Source organism: Podarcis gaigeae (assembly GCF_964106915.1).
Source record: "Podarcis gaigeae genome assembly, chromosome: 2".
Taxonomy (NCBI): domain Eukaryota; kingdom Metazoa; phylum Chordata; class Lepidosauria; order Squamata; family Lacertidae; genus Podarcis; species Podarcis gaigeae.
This window is the reverse complement of record NC_139679.1, coordinates 7,514,266-7,531,656: the sequence shown is the minus strand read 5'-3', so window position 1 is coordinate 7,531,656 and position 17,391 is coordinate 7,514,266. Positions and strand designations below refer to the sequence as shown.

Sequence of the window (17,391 nt, the reverse complement as noted above, 5' to 3'; positions counted from 1 at the left end):
GCAAGTCCTAGACTCTGTGGTTTAACCCACAGCGGCACCCATGTCCAGGGTCACAGCTACTCAGGCACTAAAACAGAAGTATTTTAGCAATCAGCCAGCACCAACACCTGGAAGCCAGTTGCCAAGACCCAATTCCCCTGCAGAAGCCTTGAAAGAGCAGCAAAACCCAGCTCCAAATTTGAAAAGGAAAAGACTGGATGGAATAGATCAAGGGTTACAAAAAAATTGGTGTTTTGACTACTGTGGAAACAGGGATATTAGATATTTCTGCTGCTATGAAGCCTGAAAAGAACAAATAATGTGAAAACTCAAAAGTCACAATATGGATTAAAGCGTAAATTGTAAATGTAAACATGTAAAATGTGTGTAGTGTTAAACTCTAAAAACAATGTATTTTCTATTGCTTTGCTTTTTTAAATAATAAAAAAGTTAAAGACTTTAAAAAGATATATATAATGCTTTGTATGCAGACGATCCTGGGTTCAATCCGTTGTAGGGCTGGGAATTGTCCCGATATGAAACCCTGGAGAGTTGCTGTCAATCTGTGTAGACAGTGCTGAGACAGATGGCACCAATGGTCTGGCACGGTATAATGCAGCTTCTCATGGCCTTAATCAACATGTTCAGAGCCTCTGGACTCGACATGTTTTCTTGCAGTAAGAGATCGGTAGATAGCTAAATATAGATATATAGATGCTGGGTTGTGGCAGCAGCACTCACAGCTGAGTCTCTGCTGGTTACCTGAAAGGAGGGGGGATGGGTGAGGGACCAGGAAGGTTGGCACCATGCAATCTTGGGTACTCTGATGAATCTTTTGTTGTGGCCAGATATTTTTGGAAGCACTGCTATTGTAAGTGCTCCACCCACCTCCCTTCTGTCAAAGCAATCGCTGCAGAAGCACTGGCAAAGCTGCTCAGTCACATTTGCCAAACCCCCTCCCCCAGCCAACCCTTTTCACCAAAACATAACGGGCTTATTTCTGGATCATAGTTAGGAATGGGGGTGGCTAGCAGGGATGAAGGAGAGCTTTTTGAGAGGTACAGTGTTTCATTTCCCCACTGTGGTTGGATGGGATCTCTACAAAAGAGATACCAAGCATCAGCTACAATTAAGGTGAGGGAGGGAAGCATTATTTTGTTTTGGACTGAAGTGGGGTTCATAGATGCCCATGTAGCATGCCTTGCGATGGTTCTTAAAAGCACATTTAGGGTGTCTTCCATTTAGGGTAGCCACTTACATGCTGCCCAAAAAGAGGAAACGCAGTACGCTAAATAAAAATTACAAACACACACATATTTGCATATATTCTGCATATTTATGCTAATTGATATGTACTGACGTAAATTTAGGGGAGGTTTTTTTTAATTTAAATAGAAAGGCAAAACATCTCACCTTAGTGGAGAACACTGTGACCAGTTGTCCTGTGTGCGCCTTTAAACCAGATAGGAGGTCCTTTATATAGGGATATCAGAAGAGGATCAGTCCACAGCCACATCTAGCACTTTATCTCCCATGGTATAGAAAGACTGCAGGCATGGTGTAAGTACCAGAACTGCCCTTAGCTGTTCCCCAAGGTCAGGGGTCTGCAACCTTTAAGACAAAAAGAGCCACTTGGACCCGTTTCCGAAGAAAAAACAACAACTGGGAGCCGCAAAACCATTGCGACATTTAAAACAAATATAACACTGCATACATTGTTTCTTAGCCCAATGTCATCCTCGTCATTATAAAAATAACTTTTTTGACACTTTTTAATTATTTTTTGTTTGACCCCTCAGAATTACTCCTCCTCATAGAAATAAACGTTATATTAACAAGTTACCTTTTTTTGAGTGTGTGTTCTTCACTCCCCTTCAAAACAGTAGCTGCAAATTGCAAAGCAATAGCAGCAAATCAGCCAGCAACAAAGACATGCTATATATGCTGTAAACAAGGTACAAAAACTAATAAAATCCACAACCATTCATAAACATATGTGTTTACATAGAGAGAGCAAAACAAAAACAAAAAAACACAAAAAGTAGCATAAAATATCATGTGCATACAACAGTCACATTTGTTATGGTTTGAATGCTTGGTGCCCTGATACATAATTTTAAAATTAAATAATTGAGATTACAAAGTAGAAAATTAAAAGTTGTATTTCTTGCTTCCAGGGTATTCTGTGGAGCAGGTATTTTAAAATTTATTTTAAAGACCTATGCCCCCATCTTTTGAAGAAGGTAAAACTTGGGAGCCGGCCGGCTTCCTTATCAGCCGCGAACACAAACGGCGCGCGGTGCAAGGTCTGCAGCAGTAGTAAGTCACGAGGAAGGTGCTTCCCCGCGAAAACGCAGACCCGGGTGCCGCGGGAAGGGGGACCCCGCTCCCCACCAGTCCCAGCCAGCAGGGCCGGGGGGAGCTGCTGCTGGGAGCCCCCACAACCCCCGAAAGAGGACTCGCTCCAGAGATCCTGGCGGCTCCCAACCCGGGGTCGCTTCACCGCGCGGGGCAACAATGAGTGAAAGGCGGCGCACTAAAAACAATGGCTCACGGGGAAGGCGGGCGCGTGCCGCTCGGCCCTTGGGGAGCCTTCCTGCTGCCGCTGCCCTGCGCCCAACTCGCGAGGAGAGTGGCGCTGCCTTCTGCTCTCCGCCGCCGCCTCACAGATGACAGCGACTGCACGGGAACAAAGGAAAATGCGCCTCCTCCCCTCGCCTCCACCCCGGAGCCGCAGCAAAGGCGTTAAAGAGCCGCATGCGGCTCCGGAGCCGCAGGTTGCCGACCCCTGCCCAAGGTATAAAGCCTTTGTGACTGGTAGCCATTGATAATGTTATCCTCCGTTAATTTGCCAAATCTCCTTTTGAAGCCATCTAACTGAATGAACACCCCTACATCCTATGGTTGTGAATTTTGTATAAGAACAGAGGACTCTGCAAAGTATACCACCCTGCTCTCATTGTCCATCAGCGTTGCAGTGCAACTCTTTGTTCATTTGGTTTATTGGCCATGCTTCTTTCTTTTAAGATTCACGGCAGGTGAATTATGCTGTGCTTCTGAGCAGCTGCAGCAAAAGTATCTCTCCTTACAGAACAGTGCCCTGGATTATCTTGTGACAGCATATGGCAGAAACCCTTCATGTGTGTGTGGGCAGGGTGGGTGGGTGGGTGGGGAGGTCAGGAACCTCAGACCTAGGGGCCAAATGTAACCTTCCTGGCCTCTGTTTGCCCCTTGAGATTTTCCCCAGGCCACACATCCTACTGAGTCACAGTCCTCACCAGGAGTAAAAAGGTAAAGGTACCCCTGACCGTTAGGTCCAGTCACGGACGACTCTAGGGTACTTGATTTCTAATAATGCCTCTTCCTTGCCTGGATGGAAGATGGAAGATAGATACGAGTGCATAGCTGTCAAGCGTCCCTTATTTGGCGGGACAGTCCCTTATCCCAGCACCATGTTCTGCTGCTGTCCCTTATTGATGATGTCTCTTAAATTTCCTGGGTTTCAAAGGAAGCAGCCAGGGAGGAGGGAGGCTCCAACTGTGTTGCTTGGCTGCATTGCTCACCCAATAATGAGTCTAAGAACAACTGGGGGATGGAGCTGGCATGCCTTGTGCTGATCAAATCGGCCGCGTTGCCTGGGGACTCGCCTTTGCTCAGCGCTTCCCAGCGGAGAGGCGACGGTGGTTTTCCTTGCTGCATCCCCTTTGCCGGGTTGCTGTGCTATGGGAACCACCGCTTGAGGCTTTGTTTGGCTGCTGGCTGGGCTTTCTGCCTTTGGCTCGGAGGGGCTCAGAAGTTTAACATACCTGTGCTTGGAAAATCCCTTATTTTGGCTGCTGATCCCTTATTTTCGAGGCTGCTGGTCCCTTATTTTCAAATCTGTAAGTTGACAGCTATGTACGAGTGTTGCCTATTGTTGTTGTTGTTGGCATCCGTCTGTCTCAAGAGACAATGGTGTACACCTCCGGGGGTGAAGTCAAACCGCTGGAGAATCACAGTGCCTGTGGGGTTGCGGAGACTGGTAACATAACTGCTGCCTCCCACATTGGTTTTTGCTCTGTTAGCAGCAGCAAAGTGACCTCTCCACTGAAGAGAGCCAGTGTGGTGTAGTGGTTAAGAGCAATGGACTCATAATCTGGTGAACCGGGTTTGATTCCCCGCTCCTCCACATGCAGCTGCTGGGTGACCTTGGGCCAGTCACACTTCTCTGAAGTCTCTCAGCCTCACTCACCTCACAGAGTGTTTGTTGTGGGGGAGGAAGGGAAAGGAGATTGTTAGCCGCTTTGAGACTCCTTAGGGTAGTGATAAAGCGGGATATCAAATCCAAATTCTTCTTCTTCTTCTCTCTTGGGCGTAAGCCTGGGCAGTGTATATGGAGGTCCTGGGCTGCCCAGATGACCAAACCGCCCTCTTGGCTTTGCCAATGTGGTCCAAAGGAAAGCAGAGCAATGCATTTGGCACCAGCACAGAGGTAAAATTCACATTTGTTGCTCTACTCACTTTTGCCTGTGCCCCCTACCCACTGGCATGTGGCCCTCAGTAAGTGTCCAGAAGGAAACATGGCCCCGAGCTGAAAAATGTTCCCTCTCTCAGCCTGACAGGTTACCATTGAGTCTCCCTGGTTCTCTGTGAGGACCACTATACCCACATTGACATATCCCTGAGCCATTGATGTTGTTGCACTGTTTTTTGTTGTTTTTTTATTCATAATAAATAATACAATATATTACAGAGACCCTCATAATAATAAATGAAATTGCATTAAACAGGAAATAAACTCAGCAAGACACCAGCCAATGCAGAAAACAGCAGTCTTTCCCCGCCCAGCTCAAGTTATATAACACTTTGGAAAGGGTCAATGGACAGATCATTCTTTCTGGATTGATTTTCCTCGCACATCTCTGATTTCCCCCACAGCTGCAGGAGGACTGACTTTTGGTCCAGTTCCTCATCATACCTGTGCTCGCCTCTGGATGAAGCATCCCAAACTACCTTCCCTTGGGCTGCCAACCAAGCAAACAACAAAACTCTCCCCAGACATTTCAGTGATGTTTATTTGTTTTAAAATCTGATTCTGTTGCCAAATTATTTTGTTCAACAGCCAGAATTTGCGGCTAGAAAGGTTTTTGTTTCAAGCTGATTTTTTTTTCTTGAAGTGAAATTCAGCTGCTCCTCTCCCACTTAGTGCACCTGCAACGTGTTTTGAACTCCGAAGGTGACCCACCTCCTATCCTCAGGAGCTGAGCCAAATGGTCCATTTCACACACTGCTGCGTGAGTGACTGAGCTAGCAGCCTGCATTTGTGCCTGTTTCCTCTGTGGCCAACACCTTTCCTCAGACCAAGCAAGGAGGAGTTGCAAGGGCCCAGAGCCACAGGGGAGATTTTGTTCAGGGGCAGCAATTGAGAATACTCTCACATGTGATCTCCTGTGCAGATCCTTCACCCTTCAAGCACAGGTTGGGTCTGACACTTCTGCCAACACCAGCCGCAGCAGCAAACCTCTGGATTTTATTGGCTCCACTCCTAATAATCCCATTCCCCCATCCCGACTCCTGGCTCTGCCTCCTCTAGGTCTTAACCTCTTGATACTTAGTCAAACGCTAGCAATCCTCTCACACACCGACTAGAGGCAGAAGTGTCGAGCTGGAGCAAGGATGTCCACCCGTCTAAGGAAAGGGTCTTGTGCTTTATACAGTAGATCTAGAAATTGTTTCTCTTCCTTTTGCTGCTTGCTTGAACCCATGGAAGATGGAGATCAAGGCAAGGCAAGAGTCAGGATGGTGTTTTCCTTTTCTCCGTGAATGTGGCAGTCTTTTTCTTTAAAGGCTGGGGTGTTTCACACGAATTCTCATCTCACTGTCCAATGTATCACTCCATAAAGCCCACTGTAACTTTGACCTGAGGGGTTCGTGTGAATATTTACAGTGTATGTGGGCTGGAGATTTATTAAGCATACAAAAAAGGGCTAGTTGCAAGCATTATTGCATATATGAAGCTGGACCAAGCCTAGGAAATTCAAGCTCAAGGCAACTTTGCCCCCAAACCCTGAAAGCCCAGAGTATATGTGGACCTGGGGGTACTTGTCCTGCAGCCCATCAGGAAGGGAAATATAAACTGCTAAAGAAACTATTAACACACCCACCCCTCACACAGTTGCAAAAGCTAAGGTGCCAGGCATAACTCTGGAACACTCGCAGGTCTTTGCCGGTCCTGAGACGTTACAATACGATTCTTGTTTGGTGCGGCACTTTGAATGAATGCCTTGCTCCCAAAACGGACTGTGCTCAAACCATCCATTTTCCAGCTTTCTTCTTCCCATGCACCCACACACACATGCACACTCACACTCACAATGGTTATTTACACAAGTAATGTCCCCCTGATTCCCTCTTCGGTCCCCAGGCATCAGCTATCTTGGTTCTTTAAATTGCAAGGCATTTGGTCAGTGTTCATTTGGCATCAGGGGGTGTTTGAGTCTTCTCTACCTTCTCATCCAGAGCGTTCTCATTTGCAGGAGGCCATCTCTATGCTTTTCTCTTTCTCTTCCCACTCTTCTTCCGACTCGTAAGTGCCTTTCACAATGGCGACCCTCTCTGACATGTTCATTGGATGAGGCATCAGAAGGTAGTTGTAAAGCAGAGAGGCCACAATGCCTCCGACGATGGGGCCAACCCAGAAGACCTGAGGAACCAAGGGAAGGAGTTAGAAGCTGTCCAAAGACTTTTAGGCTCCCTTGTGCCAGTGAGGCCAGAGTAGAGGTGGTTGATTAATCTTGTGCCATATCTTCCATGCAAGAAATGCCTCATGGGTTTGGGCAGAGGTAGGCAAGCCCTTGGCCTAATTTCAAAAGCATTTTGCAAGCTAGCCATTCACATGCCCTCCAACATTTCTCCAATGAAAATAGGGATGTCCTATTTAATAATAATGATAATTTTACTATTTATACCTCGCCTAACTGACTGGGTTGCCCCAGCCACACTGAGTGGCTTCCAACATCAACAACAACAACATTAAACATTTAAAAACTTCCCTATACAGGACTGACTTCAGATTGCTTGGGAGTCGAATAAATCCAACATTTCTCCAATGAAATTAGGGACATCCTAAGAAAAGACGGGACATTCCAGGATCAAATCAGAAACTGTAAATCTCTGGGCCTGTCCCTGGAAAATAGGACAATGCATTCTGACTTAGCTATCTGCACACAGTCTACTAAGACAGAATTGAGAGAGATTGAACGGATAACACATAGTGAGAGAGAGGTGGAGGGGCAGAGAGAAATAGGAAAAAGGGAGTGGCACAGAGAAAATGAGGGAGAAGGGGTGACAGAGAGAGAATGAAAAGGTGAGAGAGAGAGAGAGAAAGAAAGAAAGAAAGAGAAAGAAAGAAAGAAAGAAAGAAAGAAAGAAAGAAAGAAAGAAGGAAGAGAGGGTAGGAGAGTGAAAGAGGTTGACACACTCGCTTTTGGCTCTAGCCCCACCCACTGCTGACTTCTTCCTAGCCCCCTGCCACCATGCAGCCCCCAACAGATTACTCCTAAGGGGATGTGGCTCTGCAAAGTAGATAGTTGCATGTGGAGCAACAGAGAGCAACCCTTTCCTCTTTGGTTGGCCAGTCCCAGAACAGGAATGGGTGATCTCTGAACCTGGGGGGCCAGACATTACAGCTATTTCCCCACGGTTCCTGCTTGGGCAGATCTTCTGATGAATTTCAAAGGAATCAAAAGGAATTTTACTAAAATTTGCATAATTTCTCAAGGGTGCAATCTCTCTTTCGTCAAAAGCAAAATTTCACAGCAAATTTGGAGGTCCCTGGCTGGGCCAAAACAGTCAAGACATTTTAAAGGAATCAGAAATGGCGACTGGCGATCTGCACATCCTATTTGGATTTCAACTCCACATTTTAGGGACCACAGATGCAGCTACAATACGAAGGAGAATATATGGGAAGGTGGCCAATTTCTGAGTCATGTATCAGCACCATTGTGCTCATGGCATTGCGATTCTTGTTGAAATTTGGTGGCCCAACACAGTTCTAAAACACACCAGAGTTACCCAACATGGTGCCTTGTAATTTAAAGCTCCCATTAGTTTCTGCCAGTATGGTCAATATTTGGGAAGTTGTAGTCATCTGAAGGGAACCACATTGTCTATTCCCACTGTGCATTATCTTTTACACTGAAATACTTCTGTATTAAAATATGTGTGACTTTGGTTTTGCATCCAGTAAACCCTAGCCGTGCAGCAGCTAAGGGTCAGTTTTCACTGCTTATTTCCTGTGACTGTCTTTTACTTCCGAGTGAAAAGCTCTAACTTCTTACCCAATGAGCACTGCTGAATCTTTTCATGACAACAGCAGGTCCAAAAGACCTGGCAGGATTCATAGAACAGCCAGTAAAATAGATCTGTGGAGAAGAGGGGAGGTGTTCGTTAGGCATCTAAACATATCTTGTAATTCCAATGTTTATAATCTTTTTTTTAAATTCAGTTTTGCAGTACACATTTAAATTCAAACAGACAAAACCATCAACATTTAGGATTCCCTGATACATTGGACTTCCCTCCACCCTTCCATGGTTTCCATTTTCAATCTTTTTCAACTGCATCATATATTTTCTCTATTTTTCTTAAAGTAGTCCATTTTTACCTTCGTTTATAGTACATTACAAGCATTACTCAAATCCTGTCAAAGCTTTTAGCTGTTTACAGTGTTCTCTTAGGTAATTTGTAAAATTTTCCTATTCCTTATTAAAGTTTCTCTCTTCCTGGTTTCTGATTTTCCCGGTCATTTTTGCCATGAAGCCTAGGATGGAGAAACAAGGCTAATATTCCGGAAATCCTTGTCTGAGACTCTGTAAAAGGATTCTGTGGAACTGTAACAACTCTTCATGTGGATTACTGGACTCTTTGAACAGACAGGTGGAATAGATACTTCTACATGTATGGACCTTATGCATGAACTGACTAGAGAATGAACTGATCCACTGAGTCTTCTGCTTTTTTCATTGACTTCTGTTGAAATCTACAAATTGATACAATGAATAAGGTAAAGGGTAAAGGGACCCCTGACCATTAGGTCCAGTCATGGCCGACTCGGGTTGCAGCGCTCATCTCGCTTTATTGGCCGAGGGAGCCGGCGTACAGCTTCCAGGTCATGTGGCCAGCATGACTAAGCTGCTTCTGGCAAACCAGAGCAGTGCACGGAAACGCCGTTTACCTTCCCGCTGGAGCGTTACCTATTTATCTACTTGCACTTTGACGTGCTTTCAAACTGCTAGGTTGGCAGGAGCAGGGACCGAGCAACGGGAGCTCACCCCGTCGCAGGGATTCAAACCGCCGACCTTCTGATCAGCAAGTCCTAGGCTCTGTGGTTTAACCCACAGCGCCACCTGCGTCCCACACATGAATAGTATACCTTATTTATTCAAAAGTACAGCCGGTTCCATTTTGTGTGTTTATTGAGTATGTTCCACGTAACCATAGGTTTGTTGTTGTTGCTTTGCAAAAGTCAGGCAATCCCTGCAAATTCTCCCTTCTAGCATTCCCCACACCATGGAGCTGCTATCAGATTCTCAGCCCGGCCATGCTTGGTGCGGTAGGAATCCTGCTTGTGTGCACCAGCACTTTCATGCGAATGCTGCATCTCTACACGAGGGCCATGGGTTCCCTGCCTCTGCTCTACCCAAACAGGCCATAGCTCTATAGTACAGCACACCTTTAGCATGCAAAATGTATTTGCTTCCAATCCTGGCTTCTTCAGTTAAAAAGGTACCGGTAGTAAAGGATGAGAAATATGATTGTATCCAAAGCTAGTCCTGCTCAGAGTAGACAGACCTAAGTTAGTCACGTCTGTTCATTTCTATGGGTCCACTCTGAGTAGGGTTAGCATTGGATTCAACCCATACTCTCTGTCCGAAACCCTGGAGAGCCATTGCTGGTCAGAGCAGACAACACTGGGTTAGATAGGGAAACAGTCTGACTTGGGGTTTTTAAAGCAGGGATTGGATGGCCATCTGTCATGGATGCTTTAGCTGGGAATCATGCATTGCAGGGGGTTGGACTAGATGAGCCTTGGTATCCCTTTCAACTCTACAGTTCTTTGATTTTATGAAGACTGCTTCCTACTGCAGAAATGACAGAAGCCATAGGATTCTTTGCATGGAGCTCCCCCCTCTCATCTCCGCCAAGCTAAGCAGTTGATTCCTTACCTCTCTCACCCTGACCTAGACACTGTGATCCACGCAACGGTCACCGCCACACTTGATTATTGTAACTCACTCTACATGGGGCTGCCCTTCAGACTGACTCAGAAACTCCAGCGGGTGCAGAATGCCGCGGCGAGACTCCTTAAGGGGTCTTCACTGTGGGATCACATTCACCCGGTGCTATACCAGCTGCACTGGCTCCCAGTGGAGTACAGGAACAGGTTTAAGGTGCTGGTTTTAATCTTTAAAGCCCTATACGGCCTAGGCCTCTTGTACCTATGGGACCGCCTCTCCTGGTATGTCCCATGGAGGACCTTACGGTCTTCAAACAAAAACATCTTGGAGGTCCCGGGCCACAGGGAGGTTAGGCTGGCCTCAACCAGAGCCAGGGCTTTTTCGGGTGTGGCCCCGATCTGGTGGAATGCTCTGTCACAAGAGACTAGACAGAGCTGTTCCACCAGGCCTTTGGCCAAGGCACAGCCTGACCCCCTCCTTTGGCAATCCTCACAGAACTCTAGCCCAATGGTTGCCATTAATTTGAGTTTGAATTGATTTTAGAATGAATTGATTTTAGAATGCTGTATTACTTTTACTGTTTTTAGCCACTCTCAGCCTGGCTTCGGCTGGAGAGGGCGGGATATAAATAATAATAATAATAATAATTATTATTATTATTATTATTATTATTATTATTATTATTATTATTCTTTCTGTGCTCAAGTGACTGTGCCCCCCCCAAGTGATCAGCACTCAAGGCTGCCATGATGTGGGGGCATTTCACTCTTTCCATCTCCCCCTTCCTTTTGTTTCTGTACCACCACTTTGTTTTCCACGCAGAAAGTCACAGGTTCAGCCCCTGCCACCTGCACCTTGGAGAGCTGCTGCCAAGTATTTCTGGACAAACCTGAGCTCAGTGGACTAATAGCCTGACTCAAAACATCGGACAGCTCCCCATGTTCCTAAAAGAAAACCTGAGCAGAAAAACACTTACCCCAACGAGGTGGCCCAGAGTGACAGCCAGTCCGATGGACAGGGATGGAGAGCCCACATGGTCGCGCCGGCGGCTGTCAGTCGAGGCAAAGATGCACATAACAAGCATGAAAGTTAAGATCATCTCCACCACCACAGCCTGGCCTGCGGTTGTGTTGTTGCTGAGCTGTCAGGATGGAAGAGCAGAGACTGCGGTTACAATCTTGCACATTCATCTCCGGAACTAACTCCTGCTTCAAACCAAGAAAAACTACTTCCAACTAAGTAAAGGTTACTCTTAAGGGTGCTTGTTAAGAAAACAACAAACCCCAAAGTGCAATAGGACTTCACGGTTGCTATTAGATTTCATTCCTCTGAGCTGCATTTCACTCTCTACTTGGACACTGCCAAGCTTGCTGGAGGTGTGGTGCTTAATAATACTAAATAAACAATTCAGCTCACTGAGCTTCAACAGAACTAAACTGGAATTATAAACCCCTCTCTATAGGACAGGAAAGGATCTTTAAGAAGCAACAGGAGTTGGAGTTATACAAGGCATTCATTGTTTTTTAAATGGTCTATCACTCTGTCCATCTTTTATTTCCTTCATTTATCTCTCTTTTGTTACTGATTTCTCATACAGCCTCATCAACCTAGCCCTGAGATATTATCTCTTGGCAAATGCTTTATCTCCTTCAAATGCTCTTTACAACAGCTAATACCTGCTGAAGAACAATGCAGGGGGAAGCTATGGGATTTGCAAAAATTCAGGAGCAGATACCAGGATCCTCTTTTAGGCAACCTTAAAAGAATGTTCCCTGGCTCCATTAAATGAGTCTCTAGCTTACATTTAGAAGAGGGGAGTTAGAAGGAACTATAAGCATTTGAGATTTACATAGGTATGTTGCTGGTCAATGAAATTCGGGGGGGGGGGGGATAGATTTTAAGCACTCTGGTCAGGCAGTTTGCATCTTTACACACATGAGGTTTAAGGTAATTCTTGCTTTGGGGGCAGGTTTGTAATGCAAATATCAAAGCAACAGTGGGCAGGTGGCTTATCTACATTACAAATGTTTCTCCTTCCAGCTTCCTCTTCTACACGGACAACAATCCAGAGCTACAATTCAGTGTTAATGTGGATAACGCAAGAGAGATTGAAATGCAGAGCAGTCGGAAGATTCCCTTTTGCAATCTTTGCATGTTAACTAAAAGTTTAATAGGAACAGAAGAATGGTTGCTGGTGAAAATTTAGGAAACAAGGGGAAGTTAGCTGGATCCTTAGCTATAGCACAGCATTGAACAAGTAGGTAAAAAAATCTGATTTCCTTTGGTAGGAAATTTGTGCTCTTACAATGGAAACCTGGAACTTCCAGTTGCCTTTAACACTGACTCCCTTCCCTTTCCACAGCAGGCACTACAAGTTTGACTTCACCCCTGAAGGCGCACTCTTCTGCTGTCTCCCGAGAAAGATCAATGCCAACCAACCAGCCCTAATGCCTTACAGATGCTTTGGACTAAAACTCCCCCCATCCCCTAGCATTAGCTCTGCAGGCTGCAGCTGAAGTCCAAAACATCTGGGGAGCACCAGGTTGGCAAAGGGTGTTCTGAATTTTCACTATGTTGTGCTTCCCATATCCTCCTCCTGCTGGCTTAGCTGGTCTTGTGCCTTTTCCTGTCTTGGACTAATGAGGATTCTAAACCTTCCCGGATGGTCCATTTAATTCAATACACAGCCCAGCATAGAGTTTAGTGTGCTGAAGACTGTTGGATCTTTCAGCTTCATCCTGGGCTGAACTGACCTTTCACAGGGATCTGAAGAGATCCATGCTCACACACAGGAAGCAAATGGGAAACTCTGTGTTCACAGTTGTTGGGCTTGTGTGTAGCTAATTTACTCTTCCTTCCCACATCCCTGAGCATAGTACTGAATGCTGTCCACTGGACTGCAGGAGTAGCTTTTGGAGTGGGAAACCCAGCCAGATGGGCAGGGTATAAATAATAAACTGTTATTATAAATTATTGATCCATTGGGAAATAGTGGGAAAGAAGTCAATGCCTTTCCAAGAGGACGCAAGGCAACATGCACCAACTGAGCATCAACAGTTTGAAATGGTTCCAAATTATGATCATTTTGAAAAACAACAACTCTAAAAGGAACCAACATCTGCACATCTGCCCCGCTCCCCAGATCATTCTTCAAGTGGTAAAGCTGGAGTTAAAGAAAAAGTATAGTTCTCTCTCTCTCTCTCTCTCTCTCTCTCTCTCTCTCTCTCTCTGGGACTGGCTGACTCATTCGCTTGGATATGAGAGACCTTTGGAAGAAACGCCACATTGAAAATTACAAGGCACAATTAACCTGTCCTACCAGCAAACTTCCATGCCTATTCTTACTCTACAGCATAATGTGCTCTGGTGGGATCTCTTGTGCCACAAGCTCTCCAGAGGCTAAGTTCAGGTATCTCTTGAGAAGCCAGTTCCCCTTTGAGGGGCACTTGCCTGCCCGAGGTGCCAAACCACCAATATCACGAATCTAATCCACAGCCGCAGCAAGTACTTACCGCGTTGACTGCCAGGTTGCCACGGGCGTTAGAAGGAGTCACCCCATAAAGTATGCCTGCCCCGGCGATGGCACCGATCAGCTGGGCTGCAACATAGAACAATGTCCGGAGGAAAGAGATCTGGTTCCCCACAAAGAAGGCAATGGTCACTGCTGGGTTGACGTGGCCGCCGCTGATGGGACCAAATGTCTGTACCATCGTGGCAATGGCCAAGCCGAAAGCCAGGGCGATCTGGAGGACGCTTGGCAAGGCCGAAGGCCATTTCAGGGCTGAGCCCAAACCGAAGAAGACGAAGAGCAGCGTGGCTAAGAACTCGCAGAAGACAGCTCGGAGAAAAGCGATGGTGCAAATTTCTTTTCTCATGGTTGCACTGGAGCAGGTGGAATGGCAACGAAGGTGTGAAAGTCTCTGCTCTGTCTGGGATGCCAAGGGAGTGAAGCAAAGTGCTGGGCCATACAGAGAGAGATATATATCTACAGGTGCTGCAATAAAAGATCCTCTCCAGGTATGGGTGGAGCCAATAAATGTGGCCAGTCCTCCTCTTCCCCCTCCTGTTCCTGTGGAGTTTGGAAACTTTCCATCTTCAGACAACAACTGCACCTTCCTCTCTTGTAGGCTCCAATATTGGTGCTGATTTTCTTCTTTTCTCCTTCAGACAATGGGGTTTCTATTGAATAGCCTTGCTGTCATTAGATAACCACAATATTGCATAATGCCACAGAGATTAGCACCTTGTCTGTTTACCTTCTTTTCTTCTCTTTTCTTGTTCTTTCAGTTTGTAACACAAGGCATTCCATCTCTATTAAGCTTTTTTTATTTTTTAAAAATGCACTCAGATATTAGGCTTCTAATATGCCACTATTCCACCCTCCCCCTTCTCAGGACTGAAGAGTGGAAAGTAATCGGGCAATAATTGTGGACAACTCTGCAGAACTGGATTCTCCAGTATGCCAGCGCAGGTCTTGAATGCATTTCTTTTGAATCGTTAGGAGTTTTTGGTAGTTTGCTCCAGAAAATGTGACAGCTTTTGCCCTATGTTCCTATCTATCAAAAAAGAAGGTAAAATAAAACAATGGGTACAAACCTACATGCAGCCACTTGCTGCAGAGCCGTGAAATGTATCAGCAGTGTAGAGGTTTAGTTTACAACCTGTAAAGTTTCAATAGGAGTGCAGAACCCGGGGCATTTGTTTATTTAATACCATTTGGATAACTGCCCAGTATTACATGTTATCTGGGTGGCTCACAAAAATTAAAAGAAACACACACACAATGCAAAACACTATAAGTAGTACAAAAGCAGCACTTGTTCTTGTTTGGAAGAGAAAAGAGCAAAACTATTAATAGCCCATCAAGCACAATTCATAAATTGAGACAGGTGATAAAAGCACAGGTTGCTTAAAAGACTGGATGATTAAAAAGGTATTTTGCCTAGTACTGAAAAGACCATACGAATAGTACCAGGTGAACCTCTCTGGGGAGACTGTTTAGTAACTGGGGTGCCACCACCAAGAAGGCTCTCTCCCATCTGCCTCACTTCATTTGGTGAGAGCACCCAGAGTTGGTCCTCTGAATAGGACCCACCTATCTCTTTATCTACCTGACTGCGCTGGCTGCCAATTTGTTTACTGGCCCAATTCAAAGTGTCGATTTTGACCTATAAATCCTTAAATGGCTCAGGACCACAACACCTCAAGTATAGCTTCTCCCCAGAAGAACCAAACTCTGCCATCATCACCAGGGGCCCTTCTTCATGTGCCTGCTTCACGAGAGGTCCAGTGGGTGGGAACATGAGAAGGAGCCTTTTCTGTGGTGGCTCCCCCTTTGTGCAATGCTCTCCCCAGGATGACTTGCCTGGCACCTTCATTACAAATCTTTAGACACCAGGTGAAAACATTCTTCTTCTACTGGACGTTTGGCTAATTAAACAAATGATGTGCTTTTAAACTTTGCTTGTGTGGGGTGTTATTATTTTGTTTGCTATTATGTTATGCATTTTTGTGTTCTATCTTGTAAACCACCCTGTGATCCTCAGAAGAAGGGCAGTATAGAATAATAATAATAATAATAATAATAATAATAATAATAATAATAATAATAAATAGAAACAGTTCAAAAGAATCCCATGGTCAACCATATCAAAAACCACTGAGAGAGCAATAAGGTTGTACTCCCCATGTTTCTTGGACCCAGTCCAATTCTTTCTCTAAACAGTGTCTGAACCCTAAATTTAATAAATAATAATAATCTAAAGCAGGCTGCTGCTTTAGTTGCACTGGGGAAAACATTCAGGTGTCTCCTACATAACTAATTAGGTATTCAGGGAAAGACAATTTAGACTGTAGAGACTGCAAGGAGGGAAGATTTGAGTGTGCCTAGTACTTCTTCCATATCCTTCAAAGCAACTGCATAGGGCTGCTAATTTGTTTTAGAAGGAGATAATGCTCATGAACTAGTTTGACCCTAAGCATTCCCATGATTGTCTATATTGCATTGCTCTTGTGCGTAGTGAAACCTCTCACATTGCTTGGATTACCTGGTTAACCACACAGAATATTCAGCTGATCAGAGAAACAAACAATGTGCATTTCAGCTTCTGTGAGGAAATGAGAAGTTGTCAGTTTGGCTGGGATTAAAACTCCAAACAGAGGCAGGCTAAGGGCTGGGAAGAGGTCCTTGGATATAGAGACGCTAAGGGGCAGGGAGCTCAAAGGCAGGGAAGGTGAAGGAAAGTTCCAGAATCAACTGAGTATCTGAAGGAAAGGTAGGTGGAAAATGAAATTTAAAGGAAAGGAAAGAGGAGGCAGGAAGCTGCAACAAGAAGCTTTCAAGGAGGGAACACACACAACTGAAGCTCAGGAGAGGCTGGATTTCCGCAGAGGGAAGAAGACAGGAAGACTGCAGAAGGTGGGCCAAAAGAATGAGTGGCTATGGGAATGGGATAAAGTGTACAATAAAAAACAATGCTTGGTGGAGATGTGAAGTGAGGAGAAAGCAGGATAGGGACAAAACTGGAAAGCTGAAAGGAGCTGTGTCCCACAGGTAGGAAGTAAGTCACCAAGAAAATGAAGCTGTGAAACGTGGGGACTCAGCTAGGAAGCCAAGGGGGCATGAAGTTTGCTAGGTCTAGAATACAGGCCCTGGCAGAGTAAATCAGGCAGTTAATGGCTTTAAATGTTGTGGGTGGCACTGTGATCTAAACCACTGAGCCTAGGGCTTGCCAATCAGAAAGTCGGCGGTTCAAATCCCTGCGACAGGGTGAACTCCTGTTGTTCGGTCCCTGCTCCTGCCCACCTAGCAGTTCGAAAGCATGTCAAAGTGCAAGTAGATAAATAGGTACCACTCCAGCGGGAAGGTAAACAGCGTCTCTGTGCGCAGCTCTGGTTTGCGGCTTAGTCATGCTGGCCACATGACCCAGAAGCTCTCTGCAGACAAACGCCAGCTCCCTTGCCCTATAGAGCGAGATGAGCGCTGCAACCCCCAGAGTCGTCCGTGACTGGACCTAATGTTCAGGGGTACCTTTACCTTTACTGTTGCGGTAGCATTGTGGCCTGACTGTTTTGAAGGACCAGAATAAAACCCCCAAAGCCATGATGGATTGCATGTGAAATAGATTTGAACTAACCAGCTATTTACTTGGCTTATTGTCAAACCGGTGTTCTACGTCACAATCTTTATCTG

The 17,391-nt window shown here is 45.5% G+C and overlaps 1 protein-coding gene across 1 annotated transcript; it reads right to left on the bottom strand.

Moving 5' to 3' along the window:
* Nucleotides 1–4,651: 4,651 nt before the first annotated feature.
* On the bottom strand, nucleotides 4,652–15,645 carry LOC310834248 (aquaporin-5-like). Its single transcript, XM_083717796.1, has 4 exons — nucleotides 13,712–15,645; nucleotides 11,176–11,340; nucleotides 8,301–8,384; nucleotides 4,652–6,661 (listed from the first exon to the last, which is right to left on the bottom strand). Exons 1-4 carry the CDS (start codon nucleotides 14,072–14,074, stop codon nucleotides 6,485–6,487), a joined length of 789 nt encoding a protein of 262 aa, XP_083573922.1. The 5' UTR covers nucleotides 14,075–15,645; the 3' UTR covers nucleotides 4,652–6,484.
* Between the last annotated feature and the right edge of the window lie 1,746 nt (nucleotides 15,646–17,391).